This window comes from Misgurnus anguillicaudatus, unplaced genomic scaffold (genome assembly GCF_027580225.2).
Source record: "Misgurnus anguillicaudatus unplaced genomic scaffold, ASM2758022v2 HiC_scaffold_28, whole genome shotgun sequence".
Classification (NCBI taxonomy): Eukaryota; Metazoa; Chordata; class Actinopteri; order Cypriniformes; family Cobitidae; genus Misgurnus; species Misgurnus anguillicaudatus.
Window position 1 is genome coordinate 6,484,817 of NW_027395278.1, and position 20,108 is coordinate 6,504,924.

Sequence of the window (20,108 nt, forward strand, 5' to 3'; positions counted from 1 at the left end):
CACCGCCGACGGCAACGCCGCATCCGCTCTCCATACGATGGCGGTGCTGCAGGTTTACCAGGCAAAACTCCTCCGTGATATGGACGAGACAGGCCCGGACCCGGCAACCTTTAAAGATCTGCGCAGCGCGACTGACTTGGCCCTCCGCGCTACTAAAGTCGCCACTCAAGCGGTTGGAAGAGCCATGGCCAGCCTGGTTGTTTTGGAGAGACATCTGTGGCTGAATCTGACGGAGATCAAGGACTCGGATCGGGTTGCCCTTCTTGACTCGCCCGTGTCACCGTCGGGGCTCTTCGGCTCTGCTGTGGAGGGGTTCACCCAGCGCTTCACTGAGGCACAGAAATCGTCGCAGGCTATGCGTCATTTCCTTCCGAAACGATCCGCCTCAGCGTCTGAGACCGGCCGCCCAAAACCGCCGCCAACTCAACGCCCTAAGCCAGCGCCAGCTCAACCCCAGCAGAGAGCTGAACCGGAGGTCAAACGCCAGCGTCCTGCACGATCGGCTGGCCCGCCTCGACGCCGCGGTCCCCGCCCTCGGATCACGCTGGACCCGGCGCCGCCGCCGCCTCCCTGAAGAGAGTCTGAGGAGGAAAAGAGGCTCTGGTCCCGCTTCGGCCGGCCCGCCCTCAAAAGTTCTGCGTGTCTCAGTCCCCTCGGGCGCTGGACACACCCCCGCTGTAACAGCGAAAAACAAATTTTTACTTTATCACAAAAAGAGCAAATTTCCTCCTCTGTACACACACACACACACACACGGCTTACCGTCCATAAGCATATCGACGCTCGCCGTCAAACTTCACGTTTGGCAATCCACCCCCGGTATGCCGGGTTGGATTCTAAACGTGATCCAACACGGTTATTCACTTCAATTCGCTCGGAGACCACCCCGGTTTCGCGGCGTTCTCTACACCACTGTCCCAGACGATCGCATGCAGATCCTCAGGGAAGAGGTGCGTTCTTTATTAATAAAAGACGCGATAGAGACGGTCCCGGCGGATCAAAGCGAATCAGGCTTTTACAGTCGTTATTTTCTCGTTCCAAAGAAAGACGGCGGCCTCAGACCGATATTGGATCTACGCGTTTTGAATCGCGCTCTTGCCAAACGGCCATTCAAAATGCTTACAGCCAGACGAATCATGGCGCTAATTCGACCGGGCGATTGGTTCATATCAGTGGATCTGAAAGACGCTTACTTTCACATTCCGATAGCACCACGTCACAGGCCGTTTCTAAGATTCGCGTTCGACGGGACAGCATACCAGTACAAAGTTCTGCCCTTCGGATTATCTCTGGCACCACGCACATTTACCAAATGTGCGGATGCGGCTCTCGCCCCTCTCAGACAGAGCGGCATCCGCATATTGAATTACCTCGACGATTGGCTTATTCTAGCCCAGTCAGAGAGGGAAATTATTGCGCACAAGACCGTTGTTCTCCAGCATTTGGAGACTTTAGGGTTCAAAATCAACCTCCAGAAGAGTTTGCTTACCCCCACCCAGCGTATCGCGTTCTTAGGCATGACGCTCGACTCGTTAAAGATGCGGGCATGGCTTACACAGGAACGCGCGCTCACGGTCAGACGCGAGGCGGCATCGTTCAAAGCGGGTTCACATCTCCCTCTCAAACGATTCCAAAAAATGCTGGGTCTGATGGCAGCAGCATCCCCACTAATACCGTTGGGAATGCTGTTCATGAGACCGCTTCAGTTTTGGTTGAAAGCGAAAGTTCCGCCCCGTGCTTGGTTGTCGGGCCGCTTATTAATCAAAATCACGTACAGCTGCGTGAAAGCGCTTTCGATATGGACATCCCCTCACCTTTTCCTCTCGGGCACGGAGCTCGGCTCCGTGAGCAGGAGGAAAGTGGTGACTACGGATGCGTCTGCGACGGGTTGGGGCGCGCACTGCGACGGCGAACCCGCCTTCGGCACGTGGAACAACCAGTTGTCTCAGCTACATATCAACCACCTCGAGATGTGGGCGGTTATCTTAGCGCTACGACACTTTCGACCGAAACTCCAACATCAACACGTTCTAGTGCGGTCGGACAGTATGACGGTGGTCTCATTCATAAACCACCAAGGAGGGCTGAGATCTCGCTCCCTATCCAGGCTGGCGAAACGGCTTTTATTGTGGGCTCACGCGAATGTACGCTCGTTAAAGGCGACTCACATACCGGGTGTAGCCAATACGGGTGCAGACATTCTCTCACGCAGCGGTCCGCCGCCGGGAGAATGGAGACTGCATCCTCAGACGGTCGAGAAAATATGGACCGTCTTCGGCCGAGCGGAGATCGATCTGTTTGCATCCGACGAGAACGCGCATTGCCCGATCTTCTTCTCGAGACACCACGATGCCCTGTCGCAAGCATGGCCGGCGTGTCTTCTATATGCTTTTCCTCCGGTGGCTCTGTTACCGCAGATCCTGCGGAGGATAAAAGAGACGAAATGCGCGATAATTCTGATCGCCCCGCTTTGGCACAATCAACCGTGGCTCCCCGACCTATGGCAGCTGATAACATCAGCACCATGGCCAATACCGCTGAGGAAAGACCTCCTATCTCAGGCGAGAGGGACGATATGGCATCCACAGCCGGAGCTATGGAATCTACACGCTTGGTTTCTGAACGGCAACCGTCACGCCTTTCAGGACGAGTGCTAAATACTCTATCAGAAGCTAGGGCCCCATCTACCAGGCGCCTTTACGCTCAAAAGTGGTCTATTTTTTCTGATTGGTGCACGACAAAAAACTTAAACCCAAACACCTGTGAAGTGGAGCATATTCTCTCCTTTCTACAGGAAATGCTGGACAGCGGTCGCGCGCCCTCGACGCTTAAAGTATATGTGGCGGCAATAATGGCGAATCACGCCCTTATCGCCGGTCACACCGTGGGAAAACATGACCTTGTCATTAAATTTCTCAGAGGCGCTCGCAGACTAAACCCACCGCGACCTAACACGGTCCCGTCCTGGGATCTGTCCACGGTTCTGAAAGCGCTGCGCGGTCCCCCTTTCGAGCCCCTCGAGCAGGCTGACCTGCGCGCTCTCTCGTTTAAAACCGCTATCCTCCTGGCGTTGGCATCGGTTAAACGAGTGGGCGATTTACACGCGTTTTCAATTGACCCGTCGTGTCTGGAATTCGGTCCTAACGACAGCAAAGTGATCCTTAGACCGAGAGCGGGATACATTCCTAAAGTTTTGACCACGCCATATAGAGTTCAGGTGGTTTCACTTCTCGCCCTCCCACCGGCGGACGGCGAACAAACCCCGAACACGCTTTGCCCCGTCAGAGCGTTAAGAATATACACGGACCGTTCTGCCTCATACCGCAAGTCAGATCAGCTGTTCGTAAGCTTCGCGCAACACTCTTTAGGTATGCCGCTCACTAAACAGAGGCTATCTAAATGGATCGTCGAAGCCATTGCTTTAGCTTACGCCTCCCTGAATGAACATTGTCCTGTCGGTTTGAAAGCGCACTCCACGCGTGGTATTGCTTCATCGTGGGCTTGGTCTACGGGGATTTCTATTTTTGACATTTGTAATGCGGCCGGCTGGTCCTCGCCGTCTACGTTTGTCAGATTTTATAGCCTGGATGTCCCTGCCTTACAAGCACAGGTCTTATCGGCTTAATGTTCACGCGACTGCGTTTCTGTATGCCTTCACGGTGCGCTGCGAGCTCACCGTCATGGCTACCTATTAATAAATCATGCACAAGCTCGCGGCGCGCTCAGGAACCCGCCGCCTCGTGCTCTATTATATATGCATCATGGTGCGTTTAGAAACTTCACTGTATGCGTATTAACTGTCTCATATATGGTGCTTTCACTTACGCTCGCTAGAGCTATGTACACGCTGGGTATAGGGCCACATGCAGTGTCTCTCCGGTAAGGGCACCTCAGCCCGTTGTGTATGCACGGCGGGATGGGATTACGTTCCCCCATAGCGTCAGCTAACTGACGCAATGCGAAGTGAACCGTATTGAAAGGGAACGCTTAGGTTACTCACGTAACCCCGGTTCCCTGAAATAACGGGAACGAAGCATTGCGTCGCTGGCCGTGCTACAAACGTCTACGCAGCGAGTGTTATTCGGCTGCGCGCTTCAGTCGAATAATAATGAGCTCCTGACGTATTTCCCCGTCTTATATAGGGACGTGTTTGCCACGCCCCGCGCGGGCTCAAACGTCATTGGTCTGTATTTTCTACAGACGTTAACCAATAGGCTTCAGTCACGGAGTAAACAGGAGTTTCCCCCATAGCGTCAGCTAACTGACGCAATGCTTCGTTCCCGTTATTTCAGGGAACCGGGGTTACGTGAGTAACCTAAGCGATATTTTGCAAATTTTAGTGTTACTAACAGTATTATCAGCTAAAAACCCATCTCTTCCACCATTACCTCACTTCCTAATATAGGACTTACTATTTTTCTCTATTTTCCTTTTTTCCTCATCTCTATCTGTACATTCTTGCATACATTCTAAAAAAAAAACTTTTAGTTTTACTAAAAATTACAAACCAAACCTTTGCTATGTATAATGTATTAGACTTGACAAAACTATTTCTGGTGCACTTATGTATTGCTTTTCTTGTGTTGCTATAATCGCTTCTATTGTTTGCCTCATTTGTGAGTCGCTTTGTACAAAAGCGTCTGCTTAATGACTAAATTTAAATGTAATATTAAGCGAGTTTCGGGGCACATGACGTGACAAACACATATTATGACATGACAAGCCACACACATGATGGGCTAAAAATACATTTTAACAAGCTTCGCATTGTGCGGCTTCGAAAAAGAAGTAACCAGCCGTCATTGGTTAGTGGCTAACATGATCCAGAAGTGAAATAATTGAACTCAAACATTTTGTTAGAAATTGACATAGTTTAGGCAATTTAAAGCTATTAGCCTTTCTGCTTTCCTTTCCCAATTCGAGGAACAGTTTTCTAGTACATTTTCATTTTAAAGTGGTGTCAGAGATCACATAGCTTCAGCATTGCCTGTACCCATCTCATCCCTAGCAGTGGGCGGCAGTGGAAGTCTGTGTTATGTGTTGATATGTAGGGCAGTATGTTGGTAGGGTAGCGTGTGAGCCGTGCTATGCTGTACACCAACAGAAAGGAGACTCCCGCACCCTCGCAACATGTTCAAGCATTCTCTCTTTCTCTCTCTCTCCTTCCCTCTCCCTTGCTCTTCAACTCAAATTAGCAGTTTAGGGAATAGATCTCTCTCACATAAAGCGCTTAGACTTGTTACAGCTGCTGGTTTTTCCCCCGCCTTGCCCTTACCCACAGGCCAAGGACATCTCTAAGCGCTGTATGTGTCTGGAATATGATTTTAAGGTAGTGGTCGCTCACAATGCGCTTTTGTAGATGTTTGATTTTCTACACCTGAATACACACACGCGCTACACCACACCTTAGCGCATGTTGTGTGCTTATTTCACGTTTGTGATAATTAATAGCTTTATGCCACCCGTCAGAGCGATTATGTTTGTGACAAAGCAAACACTTAATGAGATTTTCAGCACACATGGAAACACAGGTGCAGGACGTGAATAAACAGACGTCTTTTCCTTCTCTCTTTTTTTCTTGTTAGTGGTGCTTGCTAAGGGAAGCATCACTTTTGCTCATAATTAGGGTTAGACCCCTAACGCTAAGTGTAGGGGTGTAGTTTCCTTCCACGCTGTTTGTGCTGCAAACACGAATGATGTCTCAAATAAAGGAAAGATTTGCCGTTACTTTTTCAAAGCAACCCGGCTTATGATTTCACCTGGTAGATGATAAAACACGCAAACAATTTTGTTACAAGCGGTGGGTTCTTTTCTCTCAAAAATGTACCCAGACAACCACTAAGCAATGCCATAGCAAGCACCCTAGCATCCACTAAGGAATGGTTAAGACACTAAGAACATCTTAAAAAGCATGTCTACTTTAGTTCTGTATTTCTCATCCAAGTTTTATTTTCTCTAGGATACATAAAACAACACACTCTCTTTTACACACATGCATATAGCACCCAAAGCCGTATAGCCGTACACACACACACACACACACATGCATAGACAAACAGAATAGGCATGCAGCACATACTAAGCAAATCTGTTTGAAGTCTGGGCTAGAATAAAAAGAGACCCCCTCACACATGAAGAATTCATGCAGTAAGGGGCATGTGTGTGTGTGTAAGGGTAAGCGGGAGAGAGAGAGATAGAGAGAGCGAGGGAGCGCTGATTCCTTTTTTTGGCCGTGGGGAGTGAAAAGGGGCTGGGCTGAGTAAAAAGACAGAGAGCAAGGGAGAGAGAGAAAGTGTATGAATGAGTGTGTTTGAGAAGCAGGACAGCTGCCAGCGCTCCTTCGACAGCAACAGCCGAATCCAGACTGCTGGATTCCTGCCTCTCCTCCATTTGGCGGAGCAAAAGAGGGATGGATGACATGAAGAACCGGGATGCGTGACAGAGGAGGTGGATTGAATAACAAAAGTGTTCCAGGGAGTTGCAGAGGAATGGAAAGAAAAGTTCTCGTATGGTTTGGTGCATGCTGGAAGGTGCAAAGAAAAATTGTATGAAGGAGAGCTCCCAAAAGTCAGATGTGTCGGAGATGACTTTAAACTTCCATTGACTGATGTTTGCAGAGGACATGATCTATAAATTGCAGTCTTTCAGATGTTTGTGCATTGAGAATGGGCAGTGAGCAGACCTTTTACCTTTGTGATCACTTTTTGAAGAGTTTCTTTTTGATGGCGAAATGTGGATATGGACACATGGATAATGTTCTCTTGCATCCCGGCTGCCTTTTTCTGGGTATGAGTGGCGAATACAATAGATGATGGATTGGAAAGAAGTGTAAGTACTTTAAAACCTTTTCTGTTCAGTGTGTGCTGTAGGTGGGTTTTGGGGGCGGGTGACCCGTGCTCACTTTCGTAACGCCATTGCCGATGTCAATTCCAACACACCCGTCTTACCACTAGGAATTTTCGCTTTGTCCACTGAGCTCACCTGCCAGTTCTACAAAGGCTGCTGTCTGATTGTTTATACATACTTGGGATATGGATTGCTTCTTGACTGCACGACTTGTCAAAGCATGTATGTTTAGTGCAGAGCTTGTGTGCGTGTTTGTGTGTATGTTGCAGGTGGATAAGTAGCAGAAAGTGCATGCACACAGACTTGTTCTTTATGTCTGCTCTCCGTTTATTAACTGAGCCAGGTTTTTTTGAAGCGATAGAGAGAGAGAGAGAGAGAGAGAGAGAGAGAATTAAAGAAGGAGAATGTGTGTCTTAATAAGCAATTAAGTATTTGTATGAGTGTTAGTCTACAGGTTAGCATGCTGGGATATTGTGGATTCATGAACTGCTTTATTACCGTACAAGCACTTAATTGCAACCAATTTATCTGTTATTTTATCTTTGCCAAAAACCTAAATAAATGTAAGGGCACTTAAAAAAGTCAACTGCACTCATGCACTGTAAGATTTTATTCTTAATCTTTATATTTTTAATATTAAGAACTTCATATTAAGTAACTACACTGTAAATTATGCTGTAAATATGCAGCTGGTTGCCAGTAACTTACTGTAGAAGATAAAGACTGAAAATGTTTCATGTTCATTTAACTTTGAACAAACTGTTGCCAGTAAGTAACATAAATGTAAAATCTACAGTAAGTTACTGGGAACCAGCGGCCAGTAATACTGTAATTTCTACAGATTTTTTTTACAGTGTAATTATTTTAAGTGTATTATAACTTATATTAGGAACTGTAAAAATAATGGCCAATCAAAAAAATGGCTATTCACTGATTTCAATGATTGGTTTCAGAATTTTTTTTTTCAAAATTGTAGGACTGTAAATGTGTAGTTTGACATGCTCCACTGTTTTTTATTTGTTATTAACTTAAACGTCACTATTACATTATTTTATAGAACTGCATTTGATTTGTGGCTCTGTTGGCTTTTATTGACTGAATCTTTGTATAATTATTTCTAAAGATGTTTGTCACATCTACTTCTGCATGTTTTACCAGGATTTTTTGACACACGCCACATATGCGCACACACATAACTCCTGCTCTGTCTGACTTACTATGTCTGTCGCTTTATCTTTTTCAGTTGTTCTGTCTGTCTCTCACACATACTGTGTTCTCAATGCAGTACTCACACATTTTCTCAATCCCCTCCTTCTGTTTGTACACACACACAGACACACACACCCACATGTGCGCACACACACGCATGCATGCACGCACACACACACTCATGTCTCCAGTGGTCCACCAGTTCCCTGGGGAGAAGCTCCTCCTGTATTCCTCCTGGATGTTATAATTATTTCATCAGCGAGCGGTGTGTTCTGTGATTGTGCTCTCAGGCTGCTGCTGGACGGCTCGAGAGAGAGCAAGAGAGAGGGGTGGGGCAGGGGGGAGAGAGAAAAGAGAGGGAGGGGTTGTCACTCCTAGAAGTATGGAGTGATGCAGAGAGGGGTGAGATACAGAAAGAAAGGGTGTATTGCTAGACATGCTCTGACACAAGCACACGCTGCATGTCCAAAAGGCATGTGACTAGACTAATGAGCAGGGATTACTCGGCTTTAGAAAAAAAGACATTTGTGACCTAGTCTGAAAAAAAACAGCTAAAGTAATTTTTTTGTGATTTATTGATTTCTACATAAAATCATTGTACATTATGTAAAGAACATTCTGTAAAAATATTACCTTAATATATTTACTATTAAATAAAAATGAAAGGGAAATCAATAAGTAAAATCAAGACTATGAGACTTTAGCCTGAATTTCACAGACAGGGTCACATTTAATTTTATTGACTAAACAGTTCTTAGAGAAGATATTTAGATTTTTTATGTTAAAATGCTTTCTACTAATATGTAAAACGCTAAAAGTGATTTATTAAAAAGCTGATTTCCCTGTGTCCATGTGCTATCAACATAGTTCTCGGGCACAGTTCAACAAAAAATGTGATTTTGGGCAGGGCTATCAATTTGCGTGCCCACTGTGTGTTATGAAAACCTGTTAAGAACGTTCATTATTTTTTGGTAATATTTTCGGTAACGCTATTGTGGCACTGAAAGTACACACTTTACTTTAAAGGGGACATTTCACAAGACTTTTTTAAGATTTCACATAAATCTTTGGTGTCCCCAGAGCACATATGTGAAGTTTTAGCTCAAAATATCATAGTTAATTTATTATAGCATGTTAAAATTGTCACTTTGTAGGTGTGTGCAAAAATGTGCCATTTTGGATTTGTCCTTTAACATGCAAATGAGCTGATCTCTGTACTAAATGGCAGTGGCGTGGTTGGATTGTGCAGATTAAAGGGCGGTATTATCCCCTTCTGACTTCACCAGGGGAGCCCATTTTTTTCATATGCTTGTGGAGAATGGTTAACCAAAACTAAGTTATCGGTTGATCTTATTCACATTTTCTAGTTTGATAAAAGCACTGGGGACCCAATTATAGCACTTTACTCTTTCCCCGCCAACGTTTTTAAAAAAAGTTGCCAGCCAGCGCCAGCATTTTTCATGATTTTCACAAAAGTTTAATGCCTTCCAGAAAATGTTCCCCTTTAAATATATAAACAAACAATATATCAAATGAAAGAACAGATTGTCTGCTTTAAAAAAACAAAAACAAAAAAAAAACGTTTCATCCTACCCTCATTAGTTCTTTTTTTATCACCTCTCAAATATGGGTAGGTTTCTTCTAAAACACCCAGTTTTAAGCAAAAGCTGAGATAATTGCATTTTTGTGAAGGACTTTTGATAGAGATCAGATGCAGAGCGATCTTTAAAATATACACAGAGTTCTTTCTCTTTCACGTGAGGTGCTACTTCCAGGTTGTATAAGTTGCGGAAGTGCACCTAGTGGATAATAGCGGTATTGCGGAAAGCCATCATGGGCAGGGAAGCGTTTTCTCTTAATTGACGAGTTATCTCGTCAATGGCGGGGAAAGAGTTAAACATGGAAAAAATCTAATTTTCACTGTATGTCCCCTTTAAAATCTCAATCTAGACATCTTGTTTTGTTTTACATCACGTTAGACATCATATGGTCAAATTATCTGGTTATCTGGGTTTTTTTTAGCATGACTTAAATGATCTCCAAAATATGTTTAGGTCATGAAAGTGATGATTGATTACATGGTTCTAGCATGAGTTCTAGTACTTTAATACTGGTGGCCATACAGCAGATTCGGGTTCACTAAAAATACATCCACTGTTTGGTGACAGATTTTTGGAACTGAGCCTAGATTCAGTGTCTACATCTTTGGATCAGTCAAGAGCTATCAGGTGACTAATTTGCCTGGACAACGTGTTGGTCTGTCAGTAATTTTGAGTGTTCTTCAAAGTGTTCATTTAGTGATCAATTACAGAAAACAGCTGTGATCTGTCATGCTCTCTAGCCCTAATGTAGCTCTTAACACGAGCTAAGTCCCCAAATGTCACTTGATATCCATTGGCTCACACGGTTGTTATCCTCATATGTTAATTCAGTCGGCAGAACAATTGTAAAGTTCAGCCTGAGGTTATTGATATTGCAGGCTGGGAAGATAGCTGTTGCTTTGGTTAAGGTCTAAGGACAAAACCATTAGCCTACTACCACTACTGTATATCTATCTAGTTAAAAAGTGATATCTCATATGGATTTTCAGATTAATTGCCAGGCTGTATCTGGGTCAATATAAAGATGAACTTAGCTAATGGCTAATGTTAGGTTAGGGGAATGAAGGCCTTCGGGCTAACTACAGGCCCGACCCCATTAGCCTCAGTGTTATGTTTTTAGAGGACATTTATAAGGGTTTCAGTGTGCCTATTTAGTTACGAAATAGAGAGAGGGAAGGACTGCCTAAAGAGAAACTGTGAACAAGGGAACCCAGTCGGTGTTTACTTTGGCAATTCAATAGCGGGCTTTTGACCTTTCAGGTCTGATTTTATAGCTTTCAGTTTTAAATGTCAAACTATACTACTAAATCAATCAGACCAGATTGATTTTTGCACACACAAGCCTTTGTCTGAATGGAATAGGATATATGTAACTCTCCTTGGAAGTTGCTTTTACTGAGTTTTAGCTCAATTTAGATGAAATCCCATTTCAATATTCTGTACCGAGTGGATTTGGGAGACTGCTTTGTTGACTCTTTGTTATTAATGTGACAGCAGGCTTTGCTCTACATTTTTGCATTTAACTTCATCCCACTTAATGCATCAACATACTTTAGCATCATGAACATTAGTGTAGCTTCATAGCATATCAAACTTCTTATTAAAGTTTAAAATAAAACACGAAAGTATTGTGTATTGAGTATTGTGTGCTCATAATTCCTATCCTGTTTTTGTCTGTTGTCTCAGGGCTGCTCAAAAGCTGAACCTGTCATCCAAAAGGAAGAAACAGCAGCCACCACTGGCATACTCCCCGGAGCCCTCCATCTACCCAACTAACTTTAGTGCTGTTCTCCAGTTTTCTCCTCCACCTGCTCCACCATGTCTGCTCAGGGCGGGGTCAAAGGCCAAGGAGAACCCTGGCATGGGCAAGGTCAGTGTAATGTTTTCTTTTTTTAACTCTACCATTTTGACCATTATTCTAGTTCTTTATTTCATCCTACAAAAGAAAACATAAACCTAGCATCTGCAAAAAGAATACCAATTGTCCATTACCAGCAGTACCCATATGAAAGTGAACAGATTGTGTTTTTGGGTTCTCGGCTTGGGATCCTGGCCAAGAGTAGTGAGTTGTTCAGCATCTGCACAGCCCTCCTCATTATACAGAGGGTTTTGTCTTTAACACCATATTACAGTATATGTATAGTAATAGCATGGACAGTTTCCAGATTAGATGCCACCTGTTTAGTAGCATGATTGTAGAACATTATGGCAAAAGCTCTAGCCCACTGAAATAATTGATAAGTGCCTATTCAGAATAGACTCATTACAACCCAGCTTCACAAATGAGCGTCCTTTTCGTTCCACTGAAAAAACCCATCTGATGCTGCTTGAATGGACTCCAGTTGTTGGCAGCTTTTATGATAACTATAAAAAGCTACAGGCATTATAATAATTGCCCAGCCGTCTGTGTGCGGCTATTTTGTTTTGCACAATTACCATCTTGTGCAGAAGAAAGCCCCTCATCAAGACACGTGTTAATATACTGTACAGAACTAGAACTTCTACACTAGATTCTATACTACACTTCTTAAGCAATACAAAGGAATACTTTGTATTAGAAACATATGGTGACCATCACATTAAAAAAAAAAATTTTCGCTGGCCAACCCTTCTCAAAAAATCGGACACACCAGCTTGACCAGGCTGGAAGACCAGCTTTGCCAGACTGGGGGGACCAGCTTTAACCAGCTACTTTCATTGTAAAACAGCTACTTCCTTTGTAAACCAACTTGTAAAGACCAGCCAACCAGCATAGCAAAGCTGGCCAAGATTTCAGCCTGTTCAAGCTAGTTTTAGCTGGTAGGTCAGCTGGTATTCCATCTTGACCAGCTAAAAAAATGGCCCAAACCTTCTAAAACCAGCCTGTTAAACCAGCTAAAACCAGGCTGGGAGACCAGCTAAAACCAGTCAACCAGCTAAGTCTGGTTTTGGCTGTTTTTTATTCAATATATAATTGTGCCCACCAGGGCATGGACAAATGTGATTGAAATTTGTAAAAAAATGTTGTAAAATTAGTTTTTATTTAATATTCAGTCTATTGTATGGCTTTAATTATGTAATTATTGCAGAGCACAATGTCAATTTATAGCAAATTATTAGGTAGATATTGAATTAATAGTGTTCTTAAAGCTCAAGTGGTAGAGCATTTTGTTAGCAGTCCAAACGATTATGGGTGATTCTCACGAAATCCAGACTTAGAAGGTGTCCAGCATCAGATTTTTTTAAAAAGCCCTTGAAGCCAAATTTTTTGCACATATAAGATTAAGGTCTGAACGTACTATAACCATTATTTTTAGAGGATTTAAAAATATTTCCTATTGAACTATTTAAATGTTTAGATTATCATTATCAAAAATTATCATTACCGCAACATGATATTACATTAAATATATGCATTTACAAACTCATGTTTCGGTAAAGAGAACTAAAAAGTCTAGGTACTATGACAAACAGAATTTCAACTTTTATCTGGATAGAAAAAATAAGAACTGCCTACCTGGTAGCCATCTTGAGTGTCACAGTCAATTATGTCCCTTCCAATAATCATTTTTTTTGAAAATGTTAGTTCCTTGAGGGCTTAAACAATGATTAAAAATTATAGCGGAGGATGAGAAAATTTTTCTTGGACACATTTATATTTTTTATTATTGTCTCTACATTTACCGATGATCACCAAATACCACACATTTCTTTAATGTAAATGTTTATAGTATAACATGCACTGAAACTTTTTTTTTTTTTTTTTTTTGATTTTTTAATTATAAATATTTCCATGTCAAAGAACCAAAATCCAGCAGACACGTTGCGGTAATGAAAATTTTTCCCTTAAATGTGGAAAAAACAACAAAGTTGGTTTGTATAATGTCATTTGAAATCATGTGCAAAATTGAGAATCACCCCTATGGGTTTGATTCCAAAGAACTCACATACTGATAAAATGTATAGCTTGAATGCACTGTAGTGGATTAAAGCATCTGCCAAATGCCTAAATGTACATGCAGATTGCTGTTTGGATCGACTTAAAGGACAGCATTACGTGCCCACCATACGGAAGCCATGAAAAACCAACAGCCGAGGGATCAATTCCCTCAAACCTCATATCAAATGGCCAACAAATGTAAAGCCCAGCAGCCCACATATCTGCGGTGTCTATATTGCGGCCCCGTTCTGTGGCCAGTCATATATGGCAGCCTATTTTCAATGTCACAAGCGTAATTTGTTCCCCACGTGCACATGTCCATCAGAGTAATCGGCCCCTGCAGAGAGAGTGAGAGGGAGTTCACAGCGGGCCGACGCTGTGGCGCAGGCATGCTACTTGGCCCCGGGTGCCGTGGAATAGGATCAGCAGTGCAGACATTGTTTTATAGCAATGGAGCCTAAGTGCTGTAATTGTATCTTCACTACGAATCAACCGTGGAATACTGTAGCTTTGTGTGGCTGTGAATGATATATGGAGTCCATGAGGTTTTCCTATGGTATGTTTGTTTAACTCAACTGTATTTGCTTCAAATGTTAGCGGTTCACCGTGACACAATCGTGACAATGTGCAGTATAACTGACATAACGGCTGGATTTGTTAGTGTGCTCTGTGTGTGGTCAATGTTAATGATATAGTAGAGGGTGTTTTGTTAAAAAGTTTCCTCCCTGTTCAGCTGTATTTATGTTAGAAAATGAGTTTGCTGTTGAATGAGTAACTGTTGCACCACAGTCCTCTGTGTTAAGTTAATATATCTTCGTTTAAACTGATATTCATCATTTTATGTTGCTTGCAATGTTGTATGACTTTGTTGTATAGGCATACTGTTGATGAAAAACATTTTTTAAACATTTTCAGTGAATTTTATCATCAAATTTCTTTTGGTTCCTTTGTCTAGGTCAAAGTGATGATGCGCATCTGTCCAACTCTAGGAGTTCTGGATTCGTCTGAGTCCATGTCCTTCCTAAAGGTGGACACTCGTAAGAAACAGTTGACCCTTTATGATCCCTCACTCAACACACAGCCCACCTCAGTGCACAGACGTGCAGCGCTGCCCGCCCCAAAGATGTTTGCCTTCGATGCTGTTTTTTCCCAAGATGCCTCTCAAGTAAGACCCACTGGGGAGATGTTTTACCTTTGTTACGTTTCCATGAAGTTTATGATACTTTTGATGCAAAATATTGTGTCAGGACGATATCTGAGAAGCACACACACACATTCTTAGCAGGACAAGGGGCTTAATACGAAATTGCCCATTTTGAGGCAGCACCAATCTTTAAAGTATGAGCTCAACAGCTGTTTCTTTAAGTTTAGAAAATAGTTTGAATTCCAGACTCGCATATCTAGCACCTCATTCACAGTTCATTATTTGTCCTCCAAAAGCTGCAATGGTATCCACATCAAAATTAGTGTTGAACAAATGGACTCACACTAAAGAGAAACTTGAGGAGACATGACTGTCCTTGAAAATGATTAAGTGCAAACAATTTAGTTGTCACACAGATTCCCATGTGTATAAGGAACCAAAAGTAAAGGCAGATCTTGTAAGTTCTGACATGAACACCTGACATCTGCTAAATAATTATTTTGGCCAACTTTAAAATAAACTTTTTATAGAGATGACACAATCCCAGAATGCACTGCAACAACCTCAGGTAAACAATTTATTCAAGATTGTAGAAGAAAAGTAGAGAAAAAATGGTCAGAAAGTAGTTATAAATACATTTATTTTCCGAAAGCTCAGATAAAACAACCCATTCTCATGAAATGTGTATAAATAGCATGCAATGTGAATATAGTGCAAGACATACGCCAAATTCAAATTTTGCGTGCATATGATACGCCAGTCCTTCCCGTTCACTTATATGGCGAATTTTTTGTGTCATTTGTTTCCTGTTTTTAAACAATTTTTGCTTGGGTTTAGGGTAAGATTTGGGTTTTGCTTTAGGATGTCATTTAATATATAGGTGTCTTCATGTTTTGTCTATTTTTAAACCATGGTCGCTTGGAGTTGGGGTTAGAATTGGGGTTTGGGTTAGGATGTCATTTTATGTTACAAAAACTTGCTTTAACCCCAAACCCAAGCAAAAAAAAAGAAAGAAAATAAAACAAATGAGAAACCAATAAATAAAAAGACATGAAAAGATTATATGCATGCACAGGGTTTCTCGCAGAAAATTTGTTAGTTAAGGTGGTAGGGTTGGGCTGGGGGGTGGGGGCGTGGCAATAAAAGGGGCGGGGCATACGCGTCGTGATGAAAATCGAAATATTTTATTTAAAACACTCAAATAAAACTTAATTTTGAAGAAACTATGACAGAACAAAGAACACATATTAGATTATAAATGAATTAAATGTTTTTACCTCTAACAGGAATAGCTGCATGATGAAGTGAAAGGGTTAATAAACACAAACTAAAGCAGATGTTGTAAAACGTCTGGCGAACGATGATAGATAGCGCAAAAATGGTAAAAACTGATCATTTCCCACTATTAATTACATTATCTTAAATGAGTGTAACTACTGTAGCATGTAAATAATGCACATAAATAATGTGAGCAGAGCGCTCAACAATTATATCTAATCAACAGGCATGTGAAACCTAGCTAGCAGGTTGCTCAAACAACAAAATCACCAGCTAACTTACTTAAAAATTGCAAGAACTGTAGACTTATACAATAACAGGCTTAAATAAACCCAAAACATAAGTCCACTTACAGTTCTCATGGACACATGTTTTATCAACTGGCTATACTCCAGACCAGTGATGGTAATAACGACGTTAGAAATAAATGGCGTTACTAACGACGTTATTTTTTTCAGTAACGAGTAATCAAATAAATTACTGTTTCCCCCGTTATAACGCCATTACCGTTACTGACAATAAATGCTGCGCGTTACTATAATTAATCTCACTAAAGCAATTTTCACCAGAGTAGGTTCTCTCATCCAGACTGTTATGTAATGTGCAACTTATGCAGAGTAAGAAAGAGCCTCTTCACGTCTGTAATTCTGATCTAATAAAGCACCTCACATCATCACATGCTGTAACACAATTATTGATTTCTCTTTAGTGTCTAATTCATTCATTTAACAAATTTTATATGGGGGGCATCCAAGTTTGAAATATTTTAACTTTTTTAAGTAACGTAATAGTTACTTTGCCTGGTAATTAGTTACTTTTATAATGATGTAACGCAGTTACTAACACAGTTACTATTTTTGAGAAGTAACTAGTAACTATAACTAATTACTTTTTTAATGTAACGTTGCCAACACTACTCCAGACATGACGGACCATGTCTTTATCTCATTTCGGCTGTGTGGTGCGCGTGCACGCTCGCGGTGTGAAGCGTGTCCACGCTATTCTCCAAGATGTTTTATTAACTGGCTAGTTATCCTCCAGACAGGGATGGTTCGGACCACTTCTTTCTCATTTTGGCTGTGTGAAGAGCGTCTGCGCTATTCTCCGAAATGCACTCAACGGTCTTTTTTTTAACAATCTAGTTAAGGGCTGAAGCAAAATTGTAATTTGTCGTATGTATTGCACAATATTCACACTGCGTGCTATTTATAGGCATTTCATAAGAATGGGCTGAATAAAATTTATTGGTCTCATTCCACTAAAAGCAGGGATCCCTGAGGGTCCACACGTGACGAAATTTTTGTCACCAGTATAGTACTCGCACACTGTATGCGCACAGCTAGATTTTTGCCACCGTGCATACTTTGTACACGTAGGTTGCGCATGCACATACAAGAGAATGTATGATGTAGCCCTGGAGATTGATTGCATTTTGACGCAATGCGCATGTGTCGAATGTTTGTGTACACGAGTCAGATAAACTATACTTTGCAAAGCTGTGCGTTCGACTGTGCAGGTACATTTGCATACAGGTAAAAACTGGCTATATTCCAGGTGTAGGATGCTGACTTTGTAGGCAGCTGACAGCAAGGCTGAATTTTTCGAACAGATCTGTAGATAAACATTTGTTGTAAGTCACATGCACAAAGACAGATTCCAATGTTTTTTAAGCAGATTATCAGTTTAAAGTGCTTTCACTGTAGGCTGTGCCAGCATGCAACTGTCCTGTCTATAAATCAGGGAGTAGCCAGGAATAGGTTTTCTGATCTCAGTACCAGCCCAGTGAAGTTGTAGAACAGTAAATCCTCCACATCTACAGTGTGTGTGGTTTAGTGAGACCACAGGGAGATATTTCTTACCAATGCACGGTGCTGTTGTTCTGTCTTTTGTAAGAATGTATGTGTGTGTGATGATCTATGGGAGGAAATTGCTGCAGTCCCAAATTGTCTCCGGGGACTGGGCCTAGTGGAACAGATTGTAGCGATATGGATGTACAGTGCAGGCGGTGTGAAGCTGCCCATGTCTGATGAATCTGTGATGAGGAGCTGCTTTGTTGGCGCTCTTTGTGGTTTACATTTGCTAGTGAATAAATCAATGATTGAAATAAAGATAAGCCACTCTTTTACAGTGCCAGACAATGTTTTGTTTACATTGCAAAGCTTTTATTTGAGTGTTAACAATCAGATTATTGATTACTGTTGCCTACTGCAACATCCAATAGTGATTAGAAATTGAATTAAACAGCTTTTTCACTGCATACCACAATTTCAACAAATTTCAACAAAATTACAAATTCAAACACTCTAATGGTGCATTCACACCAGACGCGGAAGAGGCGGCAAGCGCGAGTTATTTACATGTTAAGTCAATGCAAAGATGCAAATTGGCATCCTGCGGCGCAGTAAGCGCAAATGATGCGAAGCGGAACAGATTGAGCATTGCCGCCTGATCCGAAAAATCTAAACCAATCAAGAGCTTGCTCTAGCAGTGACGTAATTACAGGAAGTGAGTGGAGGCAGAAAAATAAAACAACAATGGAGGACAATCACCACACGACACATCTTCATACTTTTACAAGAATTAAAAGGATCTTGTTTGGAAGAGTGAGGAGGTCGAACAATCTGTTAAGTTTAGTCAATTTGAGCTATATAAGCCCCGACCATGACATGACTTTCTGAGTGATGTCTCGAATTACTAGAATTTCACACGGTGCTTTTTTATGCACGGCAAATGAAGCGCATAAACTCAAAATGTTAAAGCGTCTAACTACGCGCGAATAGCACGTTTTTGCCACCTCTTCCGCGTCTGGTGTGAACGCACACTAATTAAAGGGCTGCCAGTTTGTTGACAACTTTGTTAGCAACTTCAAAATAGTTTAATCACATATTAGAAACATATATTTTATTTCTGAATGAGTAAAATGTCATGAATATTTACATTGAGAAAATTATTTACATGCACTTTAAAAAACCCTTGCACTTACATTTATTTTTTTAAATGTAAGGTTTAATGCCTTCCAGAAAATGTTCTTCTTTAAATATATAAACATCCAATATACCAAATGAAAGAACAGACCCTCTGCTTTCAAACAAAAAAATCCTGTTTCATCCTACCTTCAGTAGTTCTTTTGTAATCAGCTTTTGAGTATGGGTAGGTTTCTGCAAAAACACCACATTTTGAGCAAAAAGCAGAGATAATTCCATTTTTGTGACGGACTTTTCATAGAGATCCCATTCAGAGCCATAGGGCAATACTTTCGGGTTTAAAAAGTTGCGGAAGTTAATAATAGCGGTATTGCGAAAAGCCGGAAGTACTCGTCATTGGCAGGGAAGCGTTTTCTCTTGATTGACAAGATATCTCATCAATGGTGGCGAAAGAGTTAATCAAGTCAGAATTGCTTTAGTTATGTCAACTTTATTTAATAAGTTACAGCATCACTAGTCAATAAAGTTGAAATTACTTGTAAATCCAAGTTGATTAAACTTAAAAATTTAAATCCAAAATATTTTTTACAGCCACAAAACAGTAAAGTAATTGTTTCCACAGGCTGAAGTTTGCTCAGGGACAGTGGCTGAAGTTATTCAATCAGTGGTCAATGGAGCTGATGGGTGCATTTTCTGCTTTGGTCATGTCAACGTTGGTAAGTCATCATCAATGCACAGCAATGAACTGGTTTGCCTAAATTGATTTGAGTTGTTTACAAGATTCTTTGATGTCTAATAATAGAGTGAATGTTTAGACTTCTTGCTTTTTGGAAAGTGAGAATAGTGGTGTGTGCGTATTATGTGTGTGTGTGAGCGTGTAATTAAAACGCTGTCTAATTGATCCTTACAGTACACTTACTGCATCAGAGGTTTGTGCTTGTGCCAATAATGCTTGTAAAATCTTTTTCTCCATCATTTACTACACATGGTCTCATTGCTCAAGCTTTATTTATGACTCTTACAAAGCCAATCTGCCTTTATATTTTTTTGATGCAGTAGTCTGTTATACTGAGATTCTCATCGTTTCATTTTTGGCACATGTGATGATTGTGATCTAATATCCTGAACATGCCATATGTTAAACTTGAGAACGTTTTTTTACTGTCTAAAAACATGAAAATTCGAAT

The 20,108-nt window shown here is 41.6% G+C and overlaps 1 protein-coding gene across 4 annotated transcripts in view; it reads left to right on the top strand.

Annotated features, from left to right (window-relative positions):
• The window catches only part of LOC129417557 (kinesin-like protein KIF26A), a 106,990-nt gene that overhangs the window by 70,725 nt on the left and 16,157 nt on the right, over positions 1-20,108 (top strand). For 2 of the 4 annotated variants that reach the window (XM_055172314.2, XM_055172315.2), the window contains exons 5-7: positions 11,343-11,526; positions 14,531-14,740; positions 19,544-19,637. In XM_055172314.2, coding sequence (XP_055028289.2) covers positions 11,343-11,526; positions 14,531-14,740; positions 19,544-19,637 — 488 coding nt within the window. Of the gene's footprint in view, positions 1-6,275; positions 6,829-11,342; positions 11,527-13,940; positions 14,132-14,530; positions 14,741-19,543; positions 19,638-20,108 lie in introns of those variants that run through there. The other 2 variants (XM_055172316.2, XM_055172317.2) reach the window with 2 other exon arrangements.